General features: G+C 41.6%; 1 protein-coding gene across 2 annotated transcripts in view; it reads left to right on the top strand.

Moving 5' to 3' along the window:
- Positions 1–17,950, top strand: part of LOC121711914 (nesprin-2-like) — a 140,106-nt gene that overhangs the window by 51,867 nt on the left and 70,289 nt on the right. For both annotated transcript variants that reach the window (XM_042095796.1, XM_042095795.1), the window contains 9 exons: positions 802–975; positions 1,474–1,629; positions 2,268–2,509; positions 3,528–5,589; positions 12,541–12,875; positions 13,447–13,591; positions 15,281–15,487; positions 15,800–16,059; positions 16,580–16,730. In XM_042095796.1, coding sequence (XP_041951730.1) covers positions 802–975; positions 1,474–1,629; positions 2,268–2,509; positions 3,528–5,589; positions 12,541–12,875; positions 13,447–13,591; positions 15,281–15,487; positions 15,800–16,059; positions 16,580–16,730 — 3,732 coding nt within the window. The remainder of the gene's footprint in view (positions 1–801; positions 976–1,473; positions 1,630–2,267; positions 2,510–3,527; positions 5,590–12,540; positions 12,876–13,446; positions 13,592–15,280; positions 15,488–15,799; positions 16,060–16,579; positions 16,731–17,950) is intronic.

Here is a 17,950-nt window from a genome sequence, read left to right as displayed (position 1 = left end):
CTCTGACATTTGTCTAACACCAAATAGGCACTGTACAACACAACACAGTATGAGAAAAAAAACCTTTGCTTAATTAATGTAAACTCAAATTTGATCAAATTTTCTGGAGTTGAGTAAATTCAGCTTGTCAGATTTTAATTTTCGTCTCTACCATGAGTTGGTCCCGAGGGCTCCATAGAGCTAATAGAGGAGCTCTCTTTCTCATTTTGGCTCTGTCATTCCTGGATCTATCTTAAAGGGTAAATTTCATCTTTGCTATGTTCTCACTGAAAACTCAGTGGAATCTTTTGTAAGACTTTACCCAACTGAAGTGTAATTAGCACATTTTCTGCTAAGGATGTGTATGCATGTGGTAGCTTGCAGGGTGACCCGCCACAATCTCTCAGTCTGCATGGCCGGTTTTGTGTGTGTCAGGAATTTGTTTTTCTCCTTTGGCTTGGTGTCAAAGTGACGTGTGCAGGTCTATGGGGTTTACAGTCCAGAATCGTTGCACTAGTTTTATTTCTCAACACAAGTAGTAGTTCCTGCACTGCAGCTTCTCCAATGAGTCTTAAATGTATGAGGGATACGCCCCATATGCCCTGAGGCAGTCTCGGCATTCCAGTTCGAACAGCCACAGAAAACAGAGACACACTATCAGGACGGCATGGGACTGAGCAGAATGCTAGGCACAAAAGGGAACAAAACTAGAGATTTATGAATTGAAGAATGATCATAAACTTGACTGGAGGATAAATCAGGTCCTAATGTGCCAACATTTCTATTGCCAACATTGTGCCAACAATGTTTCTCCATCAACAGGACCAGGTTAAGATCACAAAGGACAGAAGAGTACAACGAACTGCAAAAGACCTGGTTGCCGGAGACAGGGCTTTAGGGGTCACTGTGGAATTGCCCCAGGGACTAGAAGATGGAGACACTCTTCTGGTCATTCTGGGTGATGCTGAACCAGTGGTGGGAGCCCACAGTCTTGTGGTGAGTGTCTCTGTGTGGATTGTGAAGGTATTCAGTTTAAAAGATCCTATACACGTGAATCTGGGCTCAAACACCAGTGGTTTTCTAAATCATAGGTTACAGTTATGAAAAGCTGCTTTTCAGCATGTTTGTGGGCATTTCCTACCATTACAGCTCCATGTTAGAGAGCAGCATGCGAATGGAAAATTGGGGTTGTTAAATATATCGCCAGCGTGTGTGTTTACAGACGAGGGAGATTCATGGGCCACTTGAAAGATAATGGCGACAGACTTTGAACGAAAATTGGGCTCAATGATAACGTGGGCCCACCAGGGACTTGGGTAGGGCCTACACAGGATGGAGACTGGTCATTGGGATTTCCTGTGATGTCTTAGGACTTTTGATAATTACTGAAGAATGCACGTCTGCACCACAGTGGCACAGTCTGTTCTTTCACCACCTCTTGTTGTTTATCATCATGCAGTTCGTTGTGATTTTACTTTCATTGCTGCGTGACAGGGAGGTGAACCAATGGAAGCCATCTCATGCCTCCAGCCCACGGTGGCGGAACCAGCGACCCGACTCGGGAGGGCGGTTCACAGGGTTCTGGGCTGCCGGTACCAGCCGGCTCAGCTCAACCCTCTGGTCATGGCCCTGCAGCTACAGGAAGCAGAAGTATGAACCACTGTACCTGTTTAGAGCTTTTTAATGGACACCATAGTTATGTGTTACTGTATGTCTGTGTGTCAAGATGCTCAGGCTTTGTTTGCAGTATTAGGTTCATCATCACATTAGTGTTCTTGCTTTGTAAATAAAGATAGGAGCAGGATTCACTGAATATGTAGCTTTCCAAACTATTAGAGTGCTGGCCTGAATAGTCAGATCAAGTAAAGTGGGAGGGAGGCTGCACCATGCATAAGTTCACTTTTATTTGCACAGAGGCGTTTTGGCACATGCCTTCTTCAGTGTGCAACCTGGCATGGGGCAGCCTCCCTTCTACTTTACCTGTTCTTGCTTTGATTTTTCACTTCTTACAATATTGCATGTAATAATTTAAGACACAGTGTCTCTCATTTACCATACATGACATCCAGATGTAAAGAGATATTGTTTTTACAAGGAAGCAACCAGAGAACCACTGCTGAATAGAAAACAGTGATCCCCATATTAAAACTAAATTTTTTTGTCCATATAAATCATCATTGAATGATTGCATTGGTCAGGGATCACTAGAATTGCCTTCAGGGACTGCTAGTGGGCAGCGGACCCTGCCATACTGTATTGTTCCTTACATATTTTGGTGTCCTCTACAGAGCTGCAGACAGCGTGTGCTACAGCAAGTGGCCGCTGTGTCTCACCAAGAAGCGGACAGGGACCTGCAGTCCGAGGCCACGCAGCGCATGGAGGGTAGTTGGAGCGCCGCCCTGCTGAATGCATCAGCCACAGTTCAGGTTAAAGAGGCCCAGCTTCTCCAGGTCAAGCAGTACCACCAGCAAACAGAGGCTCTAAGAGCCACCCTTCAGAGATTCACAGCTGAGATGGAGATGCTAAACCTGTGAGTTAATTAGATAGGCACACATGTGTATTTGTATAACATTGTTATACTATACAGTGATGGCCAAAAGTGTTGGCACCCATGCTAAAGTTGACTGAAAAGAGGACTATAAAATCATCTTTTGGAAATTGAGGTGAAAAAATGTGAAAAATTAGGAAATATCTAACCTTTAAGGACACCAAAGTGAATGAATAATGTCTCATAAATAAATAAATGTTCTTCCTTAAAATACAGGGGTCATAAGTATTGCCACCCCTGTGTTAAATTCCCATAGAGACAGGCAGATTTTTATTTTTAAAGGCCAGTTATTTCATGGATGTTGCTCATTGAGCTCAATGCAAATCAAACCAGCTAATAGGCTAACTGAAATAACACCATGCCAATCTCTAGGTATGGTGAAGGGTATGTGATGATGTGGGGCTATTTTAATTCCAAAGGCCAAGGTAACTTTATCAGGATGCACAGTATTCTGGATCCATGAAATAACTGGCCTTTAAAAATAAAAATCTGTTTGTCTCTATGGGAATTTAACATAGGGGTGGCAATACTTATGACCCCTGTATTTTAAGGAAGAACATTTATTTATGTTTGATACATTATTCATTCACTAAGAAAATTGGTGTCCTTAAAGGTTAGATATTTCCTCATTTTTCACTTAAGGCATTAAGATCAATTTCTAAAAGATGATTTTATATTCCTCTTTTCAGTCAACTTTAGCATGGGTACCAACACTTTTGGCCATCACTGTATAATCTCCCACCGGCTGAGGCAAAGGCATGTGTGGAGTTATAAACTATGCTGTGAAATAGCACATAATTACCTCATATTGAGTGGTGAGTAAGAGAGAAGTTATCAATGTGCCCTGAAATGATTTTAAAATATTTTAATTCTTGTTCAGTTTGATGTTTAACAGTGGGCAATTAATGGCATCTGTTGTGTCTCCATTGTGTTGGTAGCCTATGGTTATGAAATATGGTTAATGAAATTCCTCTGATGTCTTTCTCTCCATTTGTATCAGGGATAATTTGGGAAGCACCTCCATTCAAGCAGAAAAATTGCAGACATTCTTGAAGGGTATGGACCAAGAGAAGGACAAGATAGGAGAACTGCTACAAACCTGCTGCCAGGTGTCTGCCCACCTGAGTGAGGCAGATGGACCAGTAGCACTCCTTGCCCAGGTAGAAGGCCTTCAAGAGGGGTGGCAGATATTACAGGGGACCGCAGACAGAACCCTGAGGCATGCCACTGCTTGTACAATAGAGACGTCTGCTGTGCTTCAAGAGGCCAGGGAATTAGAATGCAAACTGGAGAATATCCACACCTCTATGGATTCATTGCAGTCCTCAACACCACTCTCAGATTGCCAGATGGCCGTGCAGCTCACTGTGACTGCTTCAGAGCTAACCACTGCTAATGAGCAGTACATCAACCTTCTTGGGATTTTTGAAGCGTTCAACCAAAACTTTCTCGGGAAGAAGGAACAGCATGAGATGGAAGAAGTCCTGCTGCACTTGAAGGCACAGTTGGATCATACTCAAGAACAGCTCCTCAGCAATGTCACCTCTGTGAGTGACTCTTCAGTAGCTAAACTAATAGAAGTAGTTCAGAACTTTCTTCCGTGGGCTAAACACGTAGAGCAACAAGTCGAAGCAAGGAGAAAAGTAGCTCTGTTCTCTGAACATGCCCACCACCAGCTTACTAACATTAAGAGGCTCCAGTCAGAGGTTTCTGCCAGGCAAAGCCAAGTCACATCTGTGGTGGAGGAACAGAAGGCCTTGCTCTTAGGCCTGAGGGAAGATGATGTTTCAGTGATGTTATCTTTATTGGAGGATTTAGAGGATACTTATCAAGTAATTTCAGAAAAGATCACTCATGCAATTGAAGAGGTGAACCAGGCTCAACAGTCAAGAGAGAAAATGTGGGCTCAGATTTCAGAAGTCAGTACCTGGTTGGTGGCCCACATCGAGAAGGAAGGTAGCAGGACCAGAGATTCAAAGCTAAAGGCAAGCGTAGCAGACTTGAAGGTTGGACTGCAATGGCATAGCGCTACCCTGAAAGAAGCCGAAAAGCAAACTGCTGTCATTGAAGGCCTCCTGGAGCAATGTTCCATTATAATCCCCGACCTTAGCATTGGAGAGAGCCATTATCTCATCGACCGGCTTACAATTCTACAAGCAGAGGTCTCAGGGGTGGCTAGCTCTGAGCGAGCTGCTTGCTGGGAGCTTGAAGAGCTACTTCATGCCCAGGAGACCACAGCTGAAGAGCTGACCACCATTCAGAAGAGCATTAAGCAGATATCCATGGACCTGGAGAGACAAAGGTTCCCGGTGACTAGTGCCTCTTTATCTGCCGTTGAGCCACTGAGGCACATGTTGGTTGAGTACCAGTGCCATGTGCAAGAGCTTCAGCACTGCCAGGAGTCGCAGAAGAAGGGGCTGCTGCAGACCATTCACACCCTGCAGGCCAAGGCAAGGATGCTCGACATCCAAGCCCGTGAACATGAGAAGTACCTGAACTACAGAAAGCGAATGGAGGACTCCAGGGAGGTTGTGAAGAAGGGGATCCCTCAGACGAGTGACCGGACGGTGGACCGGAGAGAAAGGCTGCAGGTCTGCAGGGCCCTACTGATGGAGCTCCCCCTGGTGAAGCAGCAGTGTCAGCAGGCTGCTGATCAGCTGGAGGCCATCTCGGGAGACGTCTACCCGTCTCAGCTGACGTCCGAGCGGCAGAAAATCCACCGGACGCTGGAGAGCCTGGCCTCCTGGGAGCTGACCATTCACAATGAACTTTGCAGCATAGAGCACAAGCTGTTAGACGGACTCACTTGCCCGGCAGATCTCACAGCCATCGCTAATGTCTTCCATAAAGCCAGACAAGAGCTTCAGCGAGCTGCCTGCCTCGATCCAAACGAGCAAGCCATAGTGAGGGAGTTGCAGAAGTGTTCGGTGCTTCAGAGGAGTATGGAGAGCGGACTAAGAGTGCTGGAGGCTCTAGAGCATAGGGGAGGAACTGAAGAGGAGGCTCTCAGAGAACTGTCTCACTACGGAAAAAAGATCTCCAGAGATTGCAATATTAGAATGGTAAGCTCTCTAAAGTGAAATAGGTTCCTCTAGTTCAATTGATAATCTACAGTATATGTATTAAGACTCCTATCCTTTTCAATTTTATGATTTCCAGTAGAACATTTTGTGTCTGTGAAAAATATAGCGTAAAAAAGCTTACAATGCTTACTTAATTGATTGTGCAATAACTGAAGTCATCATTGGGTAATACCATCTGGTAAATGTGGTTTGGTCAGCATGTGAGTGGTTGTTTGGTGACCTTTACATCAAGTCATCATTGGGTAATACCATCTGGTAAATGTGGTTTGGTCAGCATGTGAATGGTTGTTTGGTGGTGGTTTGGCAGTTAGTGGTTAGTCCAAGCAGTCATCTTAGGCTTGATTCCAGACCACTGCTGGTTGTTTGTTAGTCGCTTTGAAAAATTGCTAACCCAGATAGCAGACAGGCATTGAAACTATGTAGAATCAACATTACATTGTCAACCATAAATCATTGAATCAATGTCGGATTTCGATGTTGATTTAACATCAGTTTGCACCCTCAGTTAATATTGAAACAATGTTGATTTATTAACTATAGACCAGCGGAATTTCAATTGTATTTCAATTAAAATAAATATTGAAACAATGTTGAAATTACAACCAAACTAAAGATCAATGCGATTTCAATGGTATTTCAATTCATATTAAACTGCAGTAAACCACTATAAATCTGGCAAAATATTGGGAAATTCATACCCTGCTTTATCTACAGCCAGGATACATTTGGCTAGGCCTAGGTATGTCTGGTTTAGGCTACACAAGCTTGCATAAATAACCATTGACAACTTGTTATCAGTTTGAAAAGCAAGTGCATTTATTCACTTTTCTTCATTTATAAATTCCCGTGTGCTGTGCTTCCCTGCCATCTATTCAGTAGGCCTACGGTTGCAGTCAGCCTGACCATCCAGTTGACTGAGCTAGGCTTAAGGCTACAGTAGAATGCAATAGGTGCAGTGATGGCTTATGATGCAATACAAGGAACAATCATAGCCAGAATTTTGTTAAAAGAAGACAAAAGGTCAAAGTCTGGTCAATTGTGATAGAAATGCTGTAACTTTAGGCTTAGGCCTACTCATTAAAATCAACAGAGAGCCCACTACCTGTATATTGTAACCCAAAACTTAAAGACATGTCAAGATAGGCTACACAGTGCAGCTACTGGCCATTTTTGTGCCCTAACTGGTGAAATACAGTATTAACCTAAGTATGTCATTATATGGCCAACTATAAAGATGTAATCTGCCTGTTCCCAGGGATGGGTAGTATTTCTGAAACATGTAATATGTGTTTCAAATGCAAAATAGTAATTTTGTAATTTTAAAAATACTGCAAAATACTATATGTGAAAAACAAAAAAAGTAGATACTACAGACAGGTGTAATGAATAATTGGTAATTAGGCAACAATGGTTTATGTTTATCGCAATAAGCTAATGTGAGAACAGCTGTGTTCAACAACACTTACAGCTTTTCAGTGACGGCTATTGCTGAAGCATCAGCTCTGGTCTTTGAAGCACTGGTGTGAAGTGGTACGCAAGTAAAGATGAGCAAGTTGACCTGTGCAAGTTCACATAAGGACACTGACAAAGGCAACCATGTCCCATTGTCTCCATGCCAATCTTTAACAGAAAAATGTCAGATATCTCAACCACAATGACATCAATATATGGTAAGGTGTTGAGTGTACCCAGATAGGTCAGTCACTTAGGCCTACCATATATCGTCACAGGTGACAAGCTAATCATCGCAAAGTGTTGTGCTAATGCTGGGAACAGGCAGGGATGGGCAAAAATACATCAGAATGTATTTCTAAATAAAATACCTAATACCCTCATTTTTAATGTATCAAAATAAACTACAAAATACAGTAGGCCTAACCATATTACGTATGTATCAAAATAAAATACTGTATTTTTGTATTTAGAAAATACTCAAAATACTTTTTTCAAGGAAGTATGGAAGCACTGCAAAAAAGCTTTTTTTTTTATCCCAAACATTTAGCCTATTAAAACTATATAGTAAAAAACAATACAATTTGGCCCCTGTCATATACCATATGCAAGTTCATGTAGTGTGATCAAAATTAAGAATAATTCAAGAATTTACATTTACATTTAGTCATCTAGCTGATGCTTATCCAAATGACTGACAGAGCTTTCAATTAACCACATTATAATCAATAGGCCAAAATCATAATTGTGTATCTGTGCCAAAATTCGTAATTCAAGTCCAGTGCAGAACTGAATAAGAAAATCATATGGCTATGTATCTTGAAGTTCCAGTATGTGAGAGACTTGACGTGCCTTAATATCTCCAACCTCAAGTATGCAGCTAATAAGGAAATAGAATTGTTATTTAATTAAACAAGGTGAACTTCTCCCCACTGTGGAATGCAGAAAAGGATGCTACAAGGAAGGGAATTCAAACACACTCAACACCTTACCATTAGAGATGCACCGATAGATCGGCTGGTGACCGGAATCGGCCGATTTTCACGTGATTGGCCATGACCGGCGACCAGCCGGTCAGTCTGAGACATGCCGATTTTATGCCGGTCAAATGCACTCGTGCGCCGCAATTGTAACAACACCTAGCTGAGTTTGCAAAGTTTGAAGAAGCTAGCAACCAGGCCAGCACTCAGGGCTGGATGTAAGGCTACAAACAAAGCGATAATAGGCTACTGAGTTTTTCTATGCAGCAAACGCTGTGCTTTGCCATTGGCCTACTGCGTGGAATTTACTAAGCTGTCACTTCATTAGGCTACGTAAACATCGCTCATCACCGCCCGTCACTGCCGCTAATTGCGTGCCCGCAGCTGAACCACAAGCGCTGCTGAACGGAGATAACCGATTGCGACATTAAAAATAATCAAAGTTTAGCGATCATAGGCTACATAATAAGATGTCAACAAGCAGCGACATACAGTAGCCCTAGTAGTTCTACTCCACTTTAAAAAAAAATACTCGAACTATTTACTGCACGTAGACTAGGGCTATGCCTTAAAATACCCTAGTATAGTCTAGCAGATTGAGAAGTGGATGTCGTGAAAGTGAACAAACGATAGCCTATTACAAAGGCAAACAAACGTTAAAGTTGCTTTTGACATAGTAGCCTACAATGAAGAAAACTGATGCTCTGAATACTGAATCAGCCGTCTCTGAAAGTTTCTATAGCCTAATTGATGCATTTAACCGGAATTTGGATTTAATTTTTTCATCGCAAAACAGACGTGCACTGTTTTCATATATGGTGGAGCACCTAATCGCTATTAGCACTTCTCCCCTGTGTTTGCGTGATAGCCTAGGCCACTACCACTTTTCCCTCGCCCTCCCATAAATTCATCAATGCATATGAAAATGTTACATGGTAGCATGTTCAAATGTATCATGGTAGCATGTTCAAATGTATCATGAAAATTGTTCTTATATCTTTAGTTGGATATTGGATGTGAGAAGAATAAAATGGGTGTTCCATAACTTAACTTAATCCATAATTTGATACTGCAGCTGAAGTTAGACTTGAAGAAGAATCTGTCTGCTCACCGGTTCCATTTTTTTTAACAGCCATTTCCTTATTGATAAATTGATTACATGTCTATATTAACATCTTCTATAAAAAAGATAAAAAGATAGAAAATAACTATTTGTGTGTGTGCTGTAAATTGGTTAGAAGAAATGAAATCGGAATCGGCTAAAATCGGTATCGGCAGGTCAAACTATGAAAAATTGGAAATCGGTATCGGCCCAGAAAATTGCAATCGGTGCATCTCTACTTACCATCTATTGATGTCATTGTGGTTGAGATATTTGACATTTTTCTGTTAAAGATTGGCATGGAGACAATGGGACATGGTTGCCTTTGTCAGTGTCCTTATGTGAACTTGCACAGGTCAACTTGCTCATCTTTACTTGCGTACCACTTCACACCAGTGCTTCAGACCAGGGCTGATGCTTCAGCAATAGCCGTCACTGAAAAGCTGTAAGTGTTGTTGAACACAGCTGTTCTCACATTAGCTGATTGCGATAAACATAAACCATTGTTGCCTAATTACCAATTATTCATTACACCTGTGTGTACTTTTTTTGTGTTTTTCACATTTAGTATTTTGCAGTATTTTTAAAATACAAAAATACACACCAATAAAGTATTTTGATACAAAATACAGAGCCATTTCCTTCAACCCAATAAAATACAAATGACAAAATACTATTTTGCATTTGAAACACATATTACATGTTTCAGAAATACTACCCATCCCTGGGAACAGGCAGATTACATCTTTATAGTTGGCCATATGATGACATACTTTGTTAATAAAAAGCTGCACTGTGTAGCCTATCTTGACATGTCTTTAAGTTTTGGGTTACAATATACAGGTAGTGGGCTCTCTGTTGATTTTAAGGAGTAGGCCTAAGCCTAAAGTTACAGCATTTATATCACAATTGACCAGACTTTGACCTTTTGTCTTCTTTAAACAAAATTCTGGCTATGATTGTTCCTTGTATTGCATCATGAGCCATCACTGCACCTATTGCATTCTACTGTAGCCTTAAGTTCAGTCATAATGTTGTACCACATCACCCTCCATTAGAAGTGCAATGAGCTACATTGAGCATAATAAACTGCATTTTGAATTCCAAATCCATATTTCTAGATATTTTGGTAAAAGTAACTTAAAAGTAATACAATAGTGTAATGCCTTACAATTCAGAAACAGTAATATTATAATGTAATGAATTACTTTGAAATGACAGTAATAAGTAATACATAATATATTACGATTTTGAAGTAACTTGCCCAACACTGATTAAACCACATGTCACTGTTTGACTAAATGAAAAATATAGGCTACTGAACATGCATGGAGATCGTCATAGTTGACAGAAATTACGATTTGTGCCAACATGTTGTAGAAACACAACCACAGCCTTTAGGCCTATTTGGTGCAAATCTTCTACATTGGTTATAGTCAGCGATTCACATTAACTGTAGGCTATCACCACAAGTGTATACTAAACGTTTTTGCCCAAGTTTGTGTGCCGTCATCACATTTTGACTTCCACATTTTGACTTCCACTTTCCAAGTTCCACTTTCATTGTCGTTGTGAGCTAAAAGGCTACTATATGGGAAATACTTTAAAGTTCCTTTTGAGTCCAAACATGAATAGGTTTTCTTTAACCTGTGCTACACTTTTCCACCAAGTTGTGCGGAAATTGTAGGTACCCGGAGTAGGGGTGAACGATTTTGGAAAAAAATCTAATTGCGATTTTTCTCACCAATATTGCGATTGTGATGCGATTATTTTTAAGCTCTTTATCTTCTGTCTTATTCAACATAGAAAGCAATATATTATTCTATAGTATGACCAACACAAAATTAGATAAGTTAAACATAAACTGTTCTTTCCTGGAGCCCAGGCCTATGTTATGATGGCATTAGGTCATTGAATAAGATTGATGAATGAAATATTTTTTATTTAACTATTTTAATCACATTAGTAGACCTATATTTGTTGAACTTCCAGCCTTGTAAACATTTAATGATTCTGATTCGTTTCTATTGTGTTTCTATTTCATGTAGATATGACCTTCTTTCGTTAGTTAACAAATAGGTCTACATGGAGTGGCACTGACACGGCTTCTCCTTGTCCTGTGCTCTCCATACACGCGCGCGCGCGCACACACACACACACACACACACACACACAGACCCGCTCCTCTCCTCTGTAGGCTACTTGCACATGAATCGGAACAAACTACTGTAGATTGTTGTAGCGAAATAAATGCGGCCGAAAGACTGTTCGGCTCGGTGTTAACTAAAGGTTAGCATCATCAACACCGCAGCGCAATACGCATGCATGCAAATTAACTAGTTTGTTCATATCACAACAAAGCCAATCGCGGAGACAAAACTCTTTAAAAAGGGCAAAGTTATCAGCAGTTAGCAGCATGTATGTAGCCTAGAGCCTTAGCTGATAAGCTAATGTTAGAACAGCTGGGTTTTTGGTGGTTAGCTGTGTCAACTACTTGCGGATAACATTATGCATCAATCTGTGAGATGAAATGTTTGTGCCGCCAACCCCCTTGGATATCGCAAATGCCCCCACTGTCACTGTACTCCAGTAAACAAAGTCCCCAGTGCACAGGTGAATGGCTGCTGTGCAGCCTAAACAGTCGTGGAGTTTTAATCGTCAGCTGGACAAGTGAACGAAGTTACCAGCCAGAGTAGCAGCACAGGGGAATTATGAACTAGAACCAGGGACATGGCAGGTTCGAGCAAAAGGTAATGAAGAGGTTTATTTTTAACCAAAGTAGCTCTACTGATCAGACCTTTCTTGACACTGTTAGTCGATTATGGCAATTAGCCTGGGTGTTCCCATGCTGCCTTGCGCGCGATTTGATTCACGCTGCTAAGGCAGCCTGGAGACCATGGAGCAAATTTTCGCCTGAGATAGGGAACCAATCACAGAACAGGGGGGAAAGCAAGACGATGATGAGCTATGCACAGACGCATTTGATAGACATCCGTGGCACCCAATAAACGGATCTGGGCATTTTTTTCAAATACGAGAAAATTAACGTTTGGTTCCCAGACCACGTCTCAATGAGAAGTGGTGGCGCTAGCCAGGCTATATGGCAATATAAACTATAAACCAATGTTGTTTCGATGTCTCTCTATCTATGCTCATGCACTGTCGGGGTTTTGTCAGGATTGTAATGCTGATTCAATGTCTATTTACCATTGAGATTTCAATCTCAACCAAAATGATGATTTGGATGGAAAATCAACATCATATCAATGTCACCTTGCTATCTGGGAAAGTACTTGTACTGGTGGTGTTATATGATAGACTTTGTGTTTTTCCCTTCTTATCCACATAATGTGGTATTGTGTGGTATATTCATTACTCATGATGCTGTGTGTGCAGGACAATCTGTCTCAGGCTTGGGAGGCTCTCAAAGACTATCAGTGGTCAGTCCAAAGAGCTGTCAGGTTCCTGGACGACGCAGAGCCCAGGCTCTTGTTAGACCTGACTGGCACCAGAGACTGCCAAGAGGAGCTGAAAGCTACCCAGCAGACCGTGGCTTCCCTCAAGGACAGCTTCAAGGCTCATATGGACCGCCTGGGGAACCTGGTGCCCAAGCAGACCTGCTTCTCCACCGTGGAAACCCAGAAGCTTCACATCCAGGTCCTGAGTCTGCTGTTAGTGAGGGAGGCTATGTTGGAGGCCCAGGGTCAGCTGAGGACAGAGACTTTGAAGAAGTAAGCAGAGTCATAAATGAGTTATATTCTAAAAGATAAAGGTGCTTAAATGGGTATTTTCATCACTATATGGTTGGTTCCATAAATAACCATGACTTTGTGTTGAACCTTTACATCAAGTGAAAAATGGTTCTTCAGAAAGACTATTTTCATACTTGTTTGCCTTTTCTGAAATTGTTATTCAAAGAACTATAGCCTTTAGGGTTCTTGGCTACGGCATGATCATAACTGTCAGCCCTTTGAGAAGTGTTGTCAAGTAAATGTGCATGTTCCTTTTAGCTAAGTTATAATTTTTTCTTAACAACTTATGAATGAACTCTTTTTGGAAATTAACTATTGAGTATTTTCCACTGTGCATGCAGTGAAGTGATTAGATACACACATCACTATGAAAGGCTAATAATGGTCTAATGGTCTAATAAGCTGCTGTATGTATTAGCTGTTCTAGGTAGGGAACACTCATAATAGGCATAATGGTAACTGACGACTTTATTTATCTGCAAAAGAAAAAAAAAATAAAGCCTGCTTAGTCTTTCCAATATAGAACTAAATATATTTTCCCTCCACGTAGGTACATTGAAGAGCAGAGTAATCACAGGAAGAAGCACGTGGAGCTACACGAGCTCTTCCAGAATTTTGAGACGCGTCTGAATGAGTGCCTTCTGCAGAAAGCCACGTCATTTGAAGAATGTGTAGAACAACAGGACAAGGCAAAGGTGTGCTGAGTGTCCCCTTATTCTGATGCAGTACATTTTATAATATTGTTATCTCAGTGGACAAATTTGTGTGTGTGTGTGTGTGTGTACGTGTGTCTTCGTGTTTAATTTCCATGCGCTTCTAAAAAAACATGATGTGCAACAAAAACATGAGATTGAAATACCCTAAGAGGCCTGACATAGTGCATGTGTGCAATGGTGTGTCAAAGTACATACAAATGTATTTGTATTGAAAATAGGATATTGAATAGCCTAAGTTTAAGTGTATCAAAATAAACTACAAAATGCAGTAGCCACGCTATGTATCAAAATAAAATTCTGTATTTTTGTATTTTCAAAATACTAAAAGTACTCTTTAAAGGGAGCATGGAATCCCTACCCTCCATATATGTATTTTTAATCTGCAAAATCATCAGATCAACTGCTGACCTGCCTGTTACATCTCACAGCCTGAATACTATACTATCAGAGATATCCTCAAAAAGTCACAACTGTAACTTGTCAAGTGGTACAAACTAACCACTGAACCTACTGAGAGCCACAGAATGTGGATTTAAAGCAACCAAATGCAGTTCTATTACCTTAAAATAACAGCTTCAAACTCATGGTACACTGACATTATACAGAGAATGAAGTCTCTGACATTGTCAATTGTCAGGGTGATTGATATTGCACTGTGTAACACTGTTGATCAGGTAGGATCATGGCCCTTTTTGTTGGTGCTTAACTAATTGGGTACCATCTAAGCGCTACTGTAAATGGTGTTCTATTGACGCCAAGGGGCATTTTGGAGCAATGTTGCAGGGCAACCACATAACCATTTCCATGTGTTCTGATTGTATGATTATGTTAATAGTGATGATTAAAGTTTTCAAAAAAATAATAAGTTGCCCAATATCAAAGGGAAGGTGCCAGAACAACAATACTCAGGAACATTGCACAACAACATAGCAAGTTCTACCAAAAACGGCAAACTTCTGTGTGTGATCAAGTTGATTGAGTGGGTTGGTGTGAGAGAGGGAGTGTATTGTGTGTGTGAGCAACCTACGCTTTACTCATCTTACACTGTATCATCTTCCTGAATCTCAATAGTCTGGGCAAATTAGTAAATTAGCACCAGTCAGAGGCTACATTCATTTTGCACTTTTATGATGTCATCACATGACCAAAAGTATTAGTTTTACCAAAAATATTTAGCAGTATTTTTGAACTACAAAAATGCACATCTATTAAGTATTTTGATAAATCATCCCCGTATGTGTGTGTGTGCCACTTGCCACTCACAACACCTCACTTGCTTGTGTGTGTTTGTGTGTGGGAGATCAATACTAAAATACCAAAATAAGAAAATAAGATGAAAATGCTCTCTCTCTCTCCAATCAAAAGAATCAAATCAAATGATGCTTTATTGGCATGAATTCATAAAGTAATTGTTGCCAAATCTACTGGTATAATATTTTAGGTATCAACTATACAATGATATTGTTTTTATAAAAAAAACAGTAATAGCTATATTAATAGAAATGTTTCCCTTATGGGTATTCATGTTTCTAGGTAGCCATTTTTTGTTATTACATCTGCCTGTCTATATGTGTAGGTGGTCTCTAATTCAACTAAATCTCTCTCTCTCTCTCTCTCTCTCTCTCCCCCCCCTCTCTCTCTCTCTCTCTCCCTCTCTCTCCCCCCCAGGTCCTGCAAGAGGAGGTGTGGTGCCTGGCTGGTCGGCTGGAGCAACTGAGGGGGGTCTGCCCATCGCTGCCGCTGGACTGTGGAGTGCGGGCGGAGCTGGGCCTGCCGCTGCTCTGGAGGCAGTGGGCCTTGCTCAAGCGCCGCGTCGGGGTCCTACGAGCGCGCTCAGTGCAGAGAGACCAGGAGTGGAAGGACGCCTCACTGAGTGTGAGTGATGGAGGAGACACCATGTTGGATTTCTAGATCTTATTAGAGGGTGTTGTAGTTGAGTCTGTCTGAGAAGAAGTTGTCTGGAGCACACAAACGTTCAAATATTTGCTTATAAAGGTGCAAATGACGCGATTAACATTTTGATGATGTCTGTGTCTGTGTGTGTGTATACACAAGTACAAGTACAAGTAGCAGTCTGATTAATAAGCTTCAAGCTCAACAAAACGTCACCATATCTCGGTCCTCACAGTGGAAAAAATCACCGTGCTTCTCCTCTTTGGTCCTCTTTGCTGCTTTCTTCCTACCCAGATGGAGAGGTGTAGCCTGGCCCTGGAAGGCCTGAGCCGGGAGCTGCCCGACCCCGCCGCGGTGAGCGGTTCCCTGGACGAGCTGCGGGCCCTGCTGGCCCTGACGGAGCTGCAGCAGGAGTGGCTGGACCGCGAGCAGCAGGCCCTGGCTTCCTCTCAGGCCCTCATCGGCCGGCTTCTGGGCCCCCGCGCCTTTCGCGACCCGCACAAGCCCGTCCAGATCTGCCAGGAGCTGCAGAACCTCCAGAGCCACTGCAGGGGGTAGGGAGTTGCACAGCAAGCACACTGCACCTTTCACACAGCTTTCACACAGCTTTCACACAGCTTTCACACAGCTTTCTTTCGTTTTTTTCTCTTTCACTCATTTCTCTCTATCTTTTACATAATCTTTCTGTATCTCTCTAATCCCCTCTCACTTTATCTTGCTTGCTCTCTCTTTTGCTCTCTCTCTCTCTCTCTCTCTATCTCTCTATCTCTGTCACACGTACATTCTCTCGCTAATTCACGGACTCAGTTACTCTCAATGTAATTCAATTTCGTGCAATTTTCTCCACTCAAATATGGTCAAAACAAGCTAAGAGGGAAAACATTCTGTTACTCTTGCTCGCAAACTCTCAAACACACATGTACACACAAACTCACTTTGCACTATCAGCACTGTAGGCTGTAGGCTATGCTACAGCCAGGGTCCGAGCTCTTTATGCTCTCATTATTGGACACAACTGTTTCTGAGATAAGGTTGTGACCCTGCTCATGCCTTTGCCCACCACCACCACCACAGACTTAGAGAGAAGTGCATGCTGGTCCGACGGACGGCACTGACGGAGATTCAGGAGCGAGGCCGAGACCTGGAAGAGATAGACGCCGTACGGCAAAGGGTGGCATCCTTGGTCCCGCTCCCGAAGGCCCACCATGATGCCCCTCATGCACAGGTTGGTGATCTCTTACAGTCTGACCACAGGAAAGGATTAGCCTGACGTCGTCATACTCAAATTCTAGTCAGAATGTGAGTCTGCTACTGCTCTATTGGGATGTGATTATGAGGCATGTTTCAATCGATACAGGGGCTGAATCCTGTAGAAAGAACACCCGAAGCATCCTTCTTCTCCACAATTGCCTGACATTGTTTTCTGGTCGTTTTTTTAAAGTTATTGCACTGTCAATATCTTCTACAACAGATGCAATGGTGAAATCTAAATGTCTACCTTCTAGGAACAGCGTTTTTGTTTTTTGTTTACAAAGACATTGTACCATACTGAAAGCTAATATTTTGTCACTAGCAACCTATATCTGTCCTCTTTCAAACACAGTTGCATTTTCAGCTCTGAACAAAACCGTTAAGGAGTTCTTCTGTTCCGAACCGCATAGTTGTAGAAAAAGTCTTGAAGTTTGGCTCACACTAATGCATACATTAAAAACTTTTTGCAAAAAATCTGCAAAAAAAAAAAAAATTTGCAAAAAATCAAAGATCAAGATCAATAAAACTATATTCTATATATAATTCAATAAAACTATATATCAACAAATTTTTTTTTAGAAAACTAGGAAAGTAAGGGGCAACCTATGAACCCAATGCTGAGAATTATGAGAAGGAATTCTTACAAAGGAGACCATGTCGGCATTATAGAGAAATGTGAAAAGCAGGATTTGCATATTTTGAGTTTGGGGTCTGAAAAAAACATATCAACTACTCATTCAGGCTGCTTTTGAATATGACACCAGGAGCAACAGCAGTAAGATAAGCCTTCACTGTTCACTCAACCACCCAAGTCCCAAGTCACTCAGGGGTCATTCGCATGTGCATGTAATTGAATCAGTCCTCTCTGGGCTGGAACTTGCCTGTACATTGTATATGTTGAATGTCACGTTCCATACTGATTGGAGGAGATCCCCTGGGTCCTAATGCAATTCAAATTCAGCCTCTGATTGGAACAGTCAGATCGCCTCTCTTATGTTTAATACAGGAAGCACCTCCTCCTGTTTTTCCCCTAGAATACATACTGTACACTCTCCCATTTGGTAAAACAATACTACTCTCAGTTTCTTCAGCTGAAAATTTACTCTGGAAGATATTTTTTCTGCATCCTCTTCAGTTCTACACTGAAATACAGATTGCTTGAGAAGGAAATTACTTTGAATAACTTTGAAATAA

Source organism: Alosa sapidissima, chromosome 6 (genome assembly GCF_018492685.1).
Source record: "Alosa sapidissima isolate fAloSap1 chromosome 6, fAloSap1.pri, whole genome shotgun sequence".
Classification (NCBI taxonomy): Eukaryota; Metazoa; Chordata; class Actinopteri; order Clupeiformes; family Clupeidae; genus Alosa; species Alosa sapidissima.
The sequence above is the reverse complement of the archived record's forward strand: the minus strand, read 5'-3'. Positions and strand labels throughout refer to the sequence as shown.